Source organism: Ochlerotatus camptorhynchus, unplaced genomic scaffold (genome assembly GCF_037179485.1).
Source record: "Ochlerotatus camptorhynchus isolate MF236.1 unplaced genomic scaffold, CSIRO-AGI_Acam_v1.1 ptg000459l, whole genome shotgun sequence".
In the NCBI taxonomy this organism is placed as follows: Eukaryota; Metazoa; Arthropoda; class Insecta; order Diptera; family Culicidae; genus Ochlerotatus; species Ochlerotatus camptorhynchus.
This window is the reverse complement of record NW_027040945.1, coordinates 502,641-514,902: the sequence shown is the minus strand read 5'-3', so window position 1 is coordinate 514,902 and position 12,262 is coordinate 502,641. Positions and strand designations below refer to the sequence as shown.

The 12,262-nt window shown below is 41.1% G+C and overlaps 1 protein-coding gene across 1 annotated transcript in view; it reads left to right on the top strand.

The window, feature by feature from the left end:
- Positions 1–12,262, top strand: part of LOC135712159 (WD repeat and FYVE domain-containing protein 3-like) — an 89,593-nt gene that overhangs the window by 15,905 nt on the left and 61,426 nt on the right. The window contains exons 6-8 of the mRNA XM_065235124.1: positions 2,647–2,750; positions 2,810–3,030; positions 3,091–3,578. Of these exons, the coding sequence (XP_065091196.1) occupies positions 2,647–2,750; positions 2,810–3,030; positions 3,091–3,578 (813 nt within the window). The remainder of the gene's footprint in view (positions 1–2,646; positions 2,751–2,809; positions 3,031–3,090; positions 3,579–12,262) is intronic.

The window sequence follows — 12,262 nt, the reverse complement described above, 5'->3', positions numbered from 1 at the left end:
ACTTGACAAATCATCGTCAATCCCCTTATTCCAGGGCCGGGCCTGACGATTTGAATCTAATTTTGATCAGTGAACGGGCACCATATGGTACATTTTCTCACCATGAACCTATCATTTCCAGCCTATCTGAACTATTTAATAAATGGAAGCCATAACATGGGTTACGCTCCCCCTAAGCGGGCCCTCCGCATCCTATCTCTGTCTTATCTCAAATACAAAATGCCAATGGTATGAATGTATCTATATATAACTTGGAAATGACGTACAATTAAATAAACCCGTAACCCACTCACTTGGCCAGGCTTCAGAATCGTCCAGTGGGCAGTGCGCTCTACACACCAAGTTCCATTTTTTTCCAATTTACCGCAAATTTGATATTCTACCCATTGAGTGTTGATTAATCACAATGAAACATTGTGACAGAGGTTGAGGTTACTAGTGTATTAAATAATCTAGGTCCTATTTAGGATTGTATCTGAAAAATCCAAATCTGGCCAACGCCCACCCTAAACCTAAACCTTTTCTAATCCACCTGAAATGACTAACGAATGGAAGACTTTGACTACCCAGCCATGCAATAGTCTCATTCAGTCTTGTAAGCGGTCACGGTAGTCGACACATTTTCTGTGATAATTGACTGCCTTTGCCTCCGACACTTGCAAAACAAGCTATCATAGTACAGTACCAAACTAAAATGTCATATGGCAGGCTCTGTCATACGACACTGTCGCCGAAGACCGTCACGAATGCATGTACATATTTTGGTTTTTCTCATAATAAGAGCTGCTGATTGTGTGCTTGTGTGAATTCTGAAAATAGCAAGCAATGATGTCCTAATAGTAATATTTCTGATCAGAAATGGTTTGATTTACACCAAATTGAGGAATTACAACGAAATCACACATGTCATATGATAGCTATTTTGATAATTTTCTTTTAGCTCGAATGTTATTCTATCGCTCGTGTTGTGTGAGAGAGACGACGGTAGAGCATGAGTGTTCGAATACAAACAGACTGTCGCGCACGACAACGAAGCGAGTGTAGTAAAAAACGTCAACTGTTTCAACCCCTGGTCTCATTCCGTGCCTTATGGCAACTTGATGATTCTATTGCGCTCATCTTCTGGCACCACCCAGGGGAGACTTGGTCCTGTACCCAATGCTTAACTTATCTCCATTCCACTCAGCTACTCGCAATTTCTTGTGATATAGTGGGCGGAATATTATTATATGAGACAATTCAATGCAGACGTCTTTCCAAATTTGGCAGATCGACAGGTAATCGGTGAGTTACCACGATAGTTGCTATTCAACAACTCGACAACGTCCCATCGTCAACGCCTGCTATGAGAATTTCCCATTGCAGACGCCAACGAAATGACGTCATCGAGCTATCGATCAACTACCCTGGTTACGCCTGGTACCTTATAGCACGACGCTAGGAGGCGAATCGGAAGACCCCCTGAAATATCTTGGGTTAGTACTTGACCAAAAATTAATTTTTAAAGATCGCATTGAGGGCATTCAAGCCAAATGTAACAAATATATAAAATGTTTGTATCCTCTTGTAAACAGGAAATCCGAACATTGCCTGACGAGTAAACTTCTAATATTTAAACAGTTTTTTAAACCGGCCATGCTTTGCGCTGTGCCAATATGGTCTAGCTGTCGCACTACCAGGAAAAAATCACTTCAAAGGATTCAAAACAAAGTTTTGAAGATGATTTTGAAGTTTCCTCCCTGGTAAAGTACTACCGAGGTACATAGAATTTCAAATGTTGAGACTTTAGAATGAATGTCTAACAAAATAATTAATAATTTCAGGCAAAAATCGTTGCAATCTTTAATTGATTAATTCCCTTTATACCTAGATAAAATTTAGTGTTAGTTCTTAGTTTTAAGATGTAAATTGTTATACTGACATGCAGTTATAAAAAACATGTTTAAAGTACTGAATTTCCAAGGCAGGAACAATGTAAAAACACTTAGATATATATTATAACAATTAAGGCTGATAAGTTATTGTAGTAGCTGGAGCACCTTGGTTAAAATGAAATGTAATTTATTTTGAATTTGGAACAAATAAAGAGTTAAAAACAATATTGTTTTATCAGACTTCTGGAATTATGAGATGTTATGATTATTTTGCACATGTAACTTACAATAAGTGGTTGTAACTATGTATTTCACACATGACACATATCAATTTAACTTTCAGAGGGACACACACTTAGATTTTTCTGCCGAGATTTGCACCACCGAGCAGGCTCGACATTTATTTTTACTGAGATCTTAGCAAAATTTATGTGTGTTGGCTGAGATCTCGTCAAAATTCTTGTTTGTTAGCTGAATCTCGGCAAGTTTTTCACTGAGATCCAGCAAAATAAAATCCCGAGGTGCTCGGTGGTACCCATCTCGGTAAAAAATCTAAGTGTGCACATTTTGATTTTGAAAAAAAAAACCCTTTAGATTGTTGCATATTTTTCCATAATCTCTCCGGTAGCTTAAACAAGATTCGTCAGGCATATGGAAGCAATTAATAAGATTGTATTTTTTTTATTAAAAAATAGTGTAACTCAATCGTTTCCTTAACTGGTGTGTATAACAATCCGTCACTATAATAACAAAGTAAAATTCTTCATTTTAGTGGATTGATTTAATATTCGGCTATAAGCAGCGTGGTCAAGCGGCGGTAGAAGCTATCAACGTATTCCACCATCTTTTTTACGAAGGAAATGTCGATATATATAAGTATATTCATCTAGAGTGCAGTGTCATTCGATTATTATACAATTTCATTATTTTCATAGCATTGAGGATCCATTAAAAAAGAACGCAACCATAGGATTTATAAACAATTTCGGACAAATTCCAAAGCAGCTGTTTCGGAAAGCTCACCCAGCAAAAAGAACACAAACCTCCAAAAATAACTTGATAGATTCTAGTTTGGTACTACTACCAGCAAATAGCACAGCTAAATTGTTTTTCCACAATCTGGAAAACTTGAAACCAAGTTCCCAGTCTATTAAAGGTGAAGTATAGCCTATACAAGGTTTTTGTTACGTTAAAGTCACATTGATTTTTTTTTCAGAAGTGAAAGGTCCAGTGGGACATATAATACAAGTGGAAAAAATGGTTTTGGCTGTTGAACAAAACAAAATTCTGATGCCTCCCAATTTCAACCGTTACATTGCATGGGGCTATGCTGATCATTCCATTCGCGTTGGCATTTATGATTCAGATCGAGCTCTATTTGTATGTGAGAACGTAGCACCAGATTCAGGCGAAATTCTTGCTTGTGTTTGTCCAAACTCTAAAACAATAATTATGGCAGGCACTAACTCTATTTTAACGGTCTGTGATATAGATTTTAAGCAAAAACAATTGCACGTGAAACATACTTTACATGGACATTTTGACGCCGTAACATCGCTAGCGGCAAGCTCAGCGTACAATATAATTGTCTCAGGATCAAAAGATAAGTCAGCAATCATCTGGGACATGTCAAGGTACAAATACGTACGCCAATTGTTGAACCACGTCGGAGTGGTAGCCGCTGTTAACATCAATGAATTGACTGTAAGTATATTTTAGTATTGAATTTCATAATATTTTGTTATTAAACTTTTAAGTATCAGATGCTCACCGATGGGATGCCGACTGGGATTAAACTCAGGCCTGCTGGGGTGAGAAGTAATCACGCTTACCACTATACCACCGGCACTGCTGAGATATGTGATATGTGTAATAGATATGAAAAAATACGCCTTCCTTGTGTTATTTAAGCACTTCGAGAAAGTTTACATTTTGATGTAGCACAATTTAATTTAAATTTATAGCAGCGCCGGTGGTGTAGTGGTAAGCGTGATTACCTATATTGTTCTCTTACACAAGTTTTATAGAATTCCTCTGACGTTCTATAAACCGATAGCAGTTCTTTTGAATATGTCCGCACTTCCTGAAAAAATGGCAGATTAAATTGGCGTATCTGCCCCGGCTTGAGTTTCTTTGTCCTGATCTTGAACGTCCTTCATATTTCCTGTAATTTGAGCGAGTATCCCTATTTCTACTGTAATTTCTGTCTCTAGATCTACTCCGGCTTCGATCTTGTCTGTCTACCCTGGATTGCCTGCCACCGAGCCGGTATCTAACTGAATTTACTCCTGATTCCGAATTGATGTATAGTGTATTGTTATTCGCCATTTCGAAGCCTTTTATTATCCTTTCAGCTGAACTTAAGGTGAGATTTTCTTCATTCTGCAAACGTTTTTGCAATTCTCTATTGTATACAGCAAAGACCAATTGATCACGAATGGCTGAATCTCTAATTCACCAAAATCGCAGGATTCGGCCAAAAGCTTTACCGCTAAAACAAAATTTTCCCCACTTTCAGTAGGACTTTGTCGTCTACAACGAAACTTTTTTTTTTTTGCTTTATTATAGAGACTAAAATCGATCTGGGAATTGATTCGGTTGTTGATTTGGGAATCGAATAGCTCTAAACAAAGAATTTGAGAATCAGTCAGATCAAAATCGATTTGGGAATCGATTCATCTGTCGATTTGGGAATCTACTAGTTCTAGGCTATCAATTTGGGAATCGATCAAATTATAATCGATTTGGGAATCGATTCAGTTATGGATTTGTGAATCGGCTGATTTTTGTACACGTAATACCGAGATGTTACTACTCATTTAATCGATTTTATTTTTGATTCGAAAGTTACCATCGATTGAAGAATTGACAAGACATATTATTTAACCTCTTGGGAATTTCATTCCGATGTTTAATAAGATCAATTGATAAATGAAACTGAGTTGCAACAACATTGCCAGAAGACATCACAGATCAGAAGAAGAAAAGGGCCAATTTATTACATCTTGGTGGTCCTCACTTGCAATCCCTGTTGTAAAGTTTGTTAGATGTAGCGATCCTGGCTTTTGACCAGTTTTTCGAGCCAGGTCGCCAGGATGTACTTGAGCGTCACACACTTCGGCACATGAACCAAAATCAGGAAGAACGTTTTGCAGAGTTTGTGATCCGAGTACGCCAACAGATTAATGAGTGTGGAATCGATCGTTACCCTGCAAAATGTGTAAAGATTATCTCGAATATCTGATTAGTTGCGCCGGCAGATTCTGCAGAAAGACCGTAATTGGAAGATATTGAAGAAATTGGCAGCATGACTAGGCCGCCATCATCCGGTCGGCATCGACTTGCACTGGAGTGGCCACTATTTGAAAAACAACCGGCCCTTTTCAGGGCACCAATTCAAAAACGGAAAGAGTTAAGAACTAAATGATCAACATATTAGTTCCGTCCACTAGCGGTCCTACGTCAAGCTTTCGTTCGTGCCCCTAGGCACAGGCCCTTATACTTTTTTTTACTGTATTTAGGTTCTAGCCAGACTGGAAAAGCGAAACGTGCAACTGAACTGGGGAAAATGCGTGATTGGGGTAACAAATCTGGTGTTTCTAGGGTACAACATCATGGCCGAGGGGATAGTTCCGTCCATTGATAAAATTGAAGCACTGTTGTCGTTCAGGAAACACGAAAATCCAAACAAATTACAAATGGCAAATTACCTAAACAGATTCCTTCCACATTTATCAACTATGGATGAACCCCTAAGAAATTTATGCAAAAAGGGAGCGGTCTTCAAATGGCTCACCGAGCATGATAGGGCATTTGAGATGATCAAGTCAAAGATGATCAAGTCACCTGTTCTGGGTTTCTTTAAAGTAGGAGATAGGACATGATAGGTTTTGATGGCAGATGCCAACCTAACTGGCCTAGGAGCCATTCTGATACAAGTTGACAAAAAGGGAGAACACCGAGTGATTTGTTACGCCTCCAAGTCACTCACAGAAACGGAGAAACGTTACGGAACATGGAAAGGAATATGCAGATGGAAAACGACATGTGCACGTTGATATTGATTATGGAGACAAGGTTTTGGTGAGGCGATCAAAGAAGGTCCATAAGTTATCTTCGAATTATTCACCGGAATTATTTCTTGTGGTGGGAAGAACTAGATCGGAAGTGACAATCAAGTCTTTGACTTCTGGTAACCAGCAAAAGCGCAACGGTTGCCACCTCAAGAGGGCTGAAACTGAGAGCATTCCAGAGCAGACCAATCAACCATTTGATAAAGAACAAAACACGAACGCGGATATGGATGCACCAACGGAAGAGTCATGGGGCTGTCCATAAACTACGTAGACAGCTTAGAGGGGGGGGGGGGTTGACAATTATCCACGGCCCATACAAATTTTAATTTTTTTGTATGGACAATTGTCTACGCATGGGGGGGGGGTCAATAATCCCAAAAAACTGTCTACGTAGTTTATGAACAGGCCCCATCATACGGTGACGATGTATATGTCCCTGCAAAACGGAAGTGTGCTGAGCCAAAAAGGTTGAGCGATTATGTCCCTTATTGATTTAAAAAATGAAGGGGTGTGGGATCTTACCCCTCGCCGTGTGACGAGAGAAAGGGAAAGGAAAAGAGAACTGGGTGAGAAAACATGGCATGAGGAGGTCGGCAGGGATTTTCTAAGAAAAGTGTGCTATAATTTTCAGTGTGAATAAACTGTTTTGTTTATAATTAATAAATTACTGTTTTATTGAACGACCCGGATATTACATTGGCCTATGGATCTAAGATTGGGTCCATTGCTAAAAATCTTCTATTTTTGAATTTTATCTAGATTAACGCGTCATTTTTGAAAATTTAGTCGATTGCTGAATTTATGTATGGGCCTAAATTAGGGGCATTTAGGCCGACATTACATCCCTTTTCGCTACTATTTGAGATATCTGAGTTCTGAAAACTTTTAGGGAATTTTTACACAAAACCATATTTATTTTCTCTTTTTTTTTGTTTTACTTTATTTGTACAGGCTCAATCGAATAAACTTTACCGAGCCAAGTTATCATTTGCGTTATACATAATTAATGTCTTAAATATAGAGTTAAAGGAATTGAACCGATTACTCGCGGTCGTCTCGAGGTTAGTAGAGATTTGCAGTTTTATGTATGGGGAGAGAGAGAAAGAGGTTTGAGTTATGATTTACGATACAAATATTTCATTATTCCTTAAACATTAACTTATTCCTATTCAATTTGGTATACGCAGTGTAATTATACAATTATTACAGAAACAAACATTAAAAAAAACACACGAACAAAACAAAAACTAAACACAAGGTTAGTCAAACTTACAATCTAAGGTTAATATTCTTTAAGAAAACATATATAAGTTTCATAAACTCCAGATCGCGTCTACCCAAAATATCCCGAACTGGAACATTAGGTTGTCTACTTCGAGCCCGAAGGGAATCATACAACTCGGATCTGACTCCGCGATGCTCAGCACAAGACCAAATAATGTGATCTGCGTCCTGGTAACCTTGTCCACATTCACAGAGATTGCTGTCCCCCAGCCCAACACGGAACAAGGGAGCGTTTAACGAGTAGTGATTGAACATGAGGCGAGACATCATACGAATGAAGTCTCGACCCACATCCAACCCTTGAACCAAGGACTCTTCGACACCTCAGGGATGATTGAATACAGCCATCGTTCCAAAATCCCTTAGCTCCATTTATTCTGCCAGCTGACGAGTGATTGTTGACGATAAATGAAGAAAAATTCATCGTAGGCGATTTGTCGATCGTAAATATCGCCTTTCATAGCGCCCACCTTAGCAAGTGAGTTCGCCATCTCATTGCCCTGAATCGAGCAATGAGATGGGATAGGGGAGAACAGTACATAACGCACCCCCGGGGTAAGACGCACTTTTTCATTTTATTTTTAGTTTTTCTTGGAATTTTTAATCCAATTCTAGGATTTATCATGCAGGATTTTGAATTCAGATGCTATGCTAGAAGTGCTGCTTGATAAGACCACAAAAAAGTTCCGAAAAAGCCATGAAAAACACAAATGAAAGTCAGCTGGTGCGTTCTGCCCAGGGGGTGCGTTGTATACCATCCTCCCCTACATGCAAAGGTGATGACACAAGATCTTAAAGACAAAGCACTTAGAAGCTCTCGTATTTTCATGAGAAAATACGAGGAGTGCTTTACCGGCCTCATAGAGCGAATAGCCTCGACAGAACTGAGACTATCCGTAAAAATAAAATAATGATCTGGTGCAAGTGAGGCGATCGTTTCTAGCGTATAATGTATTGCCGCCAGCTCAGCAACATATACGGAACAGGGAGCTTGAAGCATTCGAGAGGCGCTATGAAATTCGTTATAAATACCAAAACCAGCGGACGCCTCTATTAATGATCCATCTGTGAAGAACGATCTTGCAAGCTTTGCAGCATAAATTGACGGAACAATCATGGAACGATGATGTTCTGGCATCCCAAGAATCTCCCGCGTCATAGATACATCAAAACTAACTGAATTGCCGAAGTCGGAGAAGCATACACGATGAGGATCATGCTGTGAAGGGCTGACATCCTGTGTTATGTACACGTAGTACAATGACATAAAACGAGTTTGAGGGTTCAGCTCAAGAAGCTTTTCGAAGTTATCGATTACCACTGGGTTCATAACTTCACAACGGGTGAGGAGCCTGAGGGACAATTCCGAAAATCGATCCGATAGTGGCAACATGCCCGCCAACACTTCTAGACTCATCGTATGAGTCGAGTACATGCATCCTAACGCGATACGAAGACAACGATACTGGATACGTTCCAGTTTGATGATGTCAGTTTTAGTCGCCAAGATATTTGAAAGACATGGAATGAGTGATCGGCTTACCCAAAAGTTGAAGCTTCGGTTGTGCAGGGCTATGCTTCCTAGAAAAAACGACCAACTCAGCTTCCTCCGAGGAGAATTCGATACCTAGCCCGATAGCCCAAGTAGACAAATTATCTAAGGTATCCTGTAAGGGTCCTTACAGGTCGACCCCTTTGGGTCCTGTAATAGACCCTACACCGTCATCTGCAAATTTCTCAACGTGCAGTTGTCACTTAGAAAATAGTCAATTTCTCTGACGTAGAAATTATACAAAAGGAGGCTTAAACATGAGCCCTGGGGGAGACACATGTAACTAAATCGAGAAGCTGTAGAGTTTCCATGAGAAAAGCTCATATGTTTCTCTGACAGCAAATTGTACAAGAAGTTATTAATTAATGGAGAAATACCACAAGCGTGGAGTTTGTCTGAAAGGACTTCAACCGATACTGAATCAAAAGCCCCCTTGATATCCAAGAATACAGAAGCCATTTGCTCTTTTTTAGCAAAAGTCAACTGAATTTCTGTGGAAAGCAACGCGAGACAGTCGTTCGTTCCCTTGCCCCTACGGAAACCAAATTGAGTATCTGAGAGTAGGTGGTTCGTCTCAACCCATTTATCCAAGCGAAAAAGGATTATTTTCTCCAACAATTTTCGAATGCACGATAACATCGCGATGGGACGATACGAGTTATGATCTGACGCGGGTTTTCCAGGCTTTTTAATGGCTATAACTCTCACTTGCCTCCAATCATCCGGAACAATATTGAGCTCCAGGAACTGACAAAACAAATTCAACATGCGCCTCTTAGCTACGCCTGGGAGGTTCTCCAACAAGTTGAACTTGATTCTATCAGCCCCCGGAGCCGAATTGCCACACGAAAAGAGCGTGAGTGAGAGTTCCAGCATTGAAAAAGGCTGGCTGATCTCGTCTCCCGAATTCGTCGTTTCGCAAGGAATCATCTGTGCCGGCACGGAATCAGGGCATACTTTTCGCAAGAACTTGAGAATCCAACGATCTGAGTACTCCTCGCTCTCGTTGTTCGAAGACCGGTTACGCATTCTTCGCGCCGCGTTCATCGACGTTTCGCGCGATAATCCGTCCACGAATTGCCGCCAGTAACCGCGTTTCTTAGCTTTCATGAGGCTCTTGAGTTCGCGTTCAAGAGCCGAGTACGCTTCGAAATGCACGGGTGTTCCACGTTTCCGGAAAAGCTTAAATGCGTCGGACTTTTTTCGATAAACCTCAGTGCATTGCTGGTCCCACCAAGGGGAAGGAGGTTTCCTACGGAAAGACGTTCCAGAAACCGGCCGAGTTTGAGCTCGAAACGCGCTGTCCAAGATCAGATTGGAGAGGAAGTTATATTCCTCCAACGGTGGAAACCCTTCTATCGACGACACGGCTTCCTCTATCGCGGTCTTGAACGTTGTCCAACCGATATTACGGATGAGGTTGTACGCGACGTTAACGGATTCCGAGGTATTGAACCCACTGGCAATCGAAAGTTTGATCGGCAAGTGATCACTACCGTGGGGATCCTGTATCACATTCCACGTGCAATCCAACGATAATGAGTTAGAGCAAAGTGTGAGGTCTAATTTACTTCCATTTGAGGATGGACCAGCCAAACGTGTTACTTCTCCATTGTTGAGAATTGTCATATTGAATTTGTCACAGAGGTCATATATCATAGAAGAACGGTTGTCATCATACAGTTTCCCCCAGCCTGTACCGTGGGAATTTAAATCTTCCATAATCAACCGTGGAGCATGAAGTACTGAACATATATCTGAAAGTTGTTTTCGATTAACAACGGCTCTAGGAGGAATATAAAAAGAAGCAATACAAAGGCTCTTACCTTTAATAATAGCCTGACATGCGACAACTTCAATACCTGGAAATTGTGGAAGATTCACTCTATAGAAGGAATGACACTTTTTGATCCCCAAAAGTACCCCTCCTCCTCACGATCCAGTCGAATAATGTTAAAATCATAAAAAGGAAGATCGATATCTGAAGAGAGCCATGTTTCACAAAGAGCAAATGCATCACACTCATTATTGTGAACTAAAAACTTAAATGAGTCTAATTTAGGAATAAGACTTCGACAATTTCACTATAGAACAGTGATCAAATCCCCGACCTCGTTTGGAAAATTATCCATCGAAGGAAATGATTGATGCAAGAAGGGGCCACTTCAATGTCAATTGCTTCAAGAGGGTCTTCATAGAAGAAAGCATTGCCAGAACAATGCTTTTGAGAGGATCAGAAATATTGAGGTACTTGAGGATATCGTCCACAATTTTGGTGGAAAATCCTGGGTATAGTCAGTTCTTCGAAATCCAGGAGGAGTAGAAGTCTCCTTTTTTCCACCACTCCTTGATTTGGGCTAGCTGATTTGGGGTTCTTCATTGTCAACTTTCCGCGAACGGATGCGTTTTCGTTTCCGTGCAGAAAAACGGAAAGAAGTTCCCTCCTCAGCCATGTCAGAGTCAGTCTCGTCATCTGACAAAAGAGAAAAGGGATTTTTGTCCTTGGGCGATGGCGTGGCCGTCTTAAGCATTTCTGCAAAAGACTGCCGGGAACGTTCCTTAAGTGAGCGTTGTAATTTCTCCCCGCGTTGTTTGTACACCGGGCACGACGAGAGACCATGAAGAGATCCCTTGCAGTACACGCATTTTGGTGCGGTAGCTGCACAGGTGTCATCCCCATGCTTCTCTCCGCATTTGGAACAGCGTGCCTTGCTGCCACAGTGGGAGGCCGTATGTCCCAATTGCTTACAGTTTTGGCAGTTCATGACCCGGGGAACGAACAAGCGCACAGGTAGTCGAAATTTTCCCAGCTCGATGTAGTGAGGAAGGGCTGAACCAGAAAAGGTCACACGAAACGAGTATGTGAGGGTAAAACTCTTTTTACCCTCGCTGACAGATACTGAGCCCAGTTTTTGGACATCCAATATTTTCACCGGGGGAAGCAAACGGTTCTTGAAACGGTCAACCGCCTGCTTCTCCAAGATCTCGGGGGTCAGAATCGCTTAGGTGACCACACCTTCGATCTCAACATCACGAGCTGGGATGTAAACTCTATACTCGAGCGTAAAGAGCTGGGAGACAGCAATCTCATTAGCTTGCTTCAGGTTAGTGACGGACACACGAAGTTTATTGTGCCTAACCTTCGTGATTTCGGTCACGGCCGAGAATCGCTTCGTTAAATCATTTGAGATTTGAACAACGTTCAAAGGTTTGTTTTTGGGCTGAAAGTAGACAACCCATGGGCCAGTCGAGTCATCTGGATAGGCTCGCGATCGGGTTTTTTCTGAGCCTGTCCTTTGCCAGACTGAGACGATGAACCAGGGATGGCATCATCTGTCTTCTGAGATGACGTACATTTTCGACCCTTCTTGCCAACGCGTGGCAAAGGAGTGTCATCTTCCGACAAAACGTCCATTTCGTCTTGCGACAAAATGTCCATTTTGCCGTACTAGTGGGGGCGAAAAACGTTCTACCAC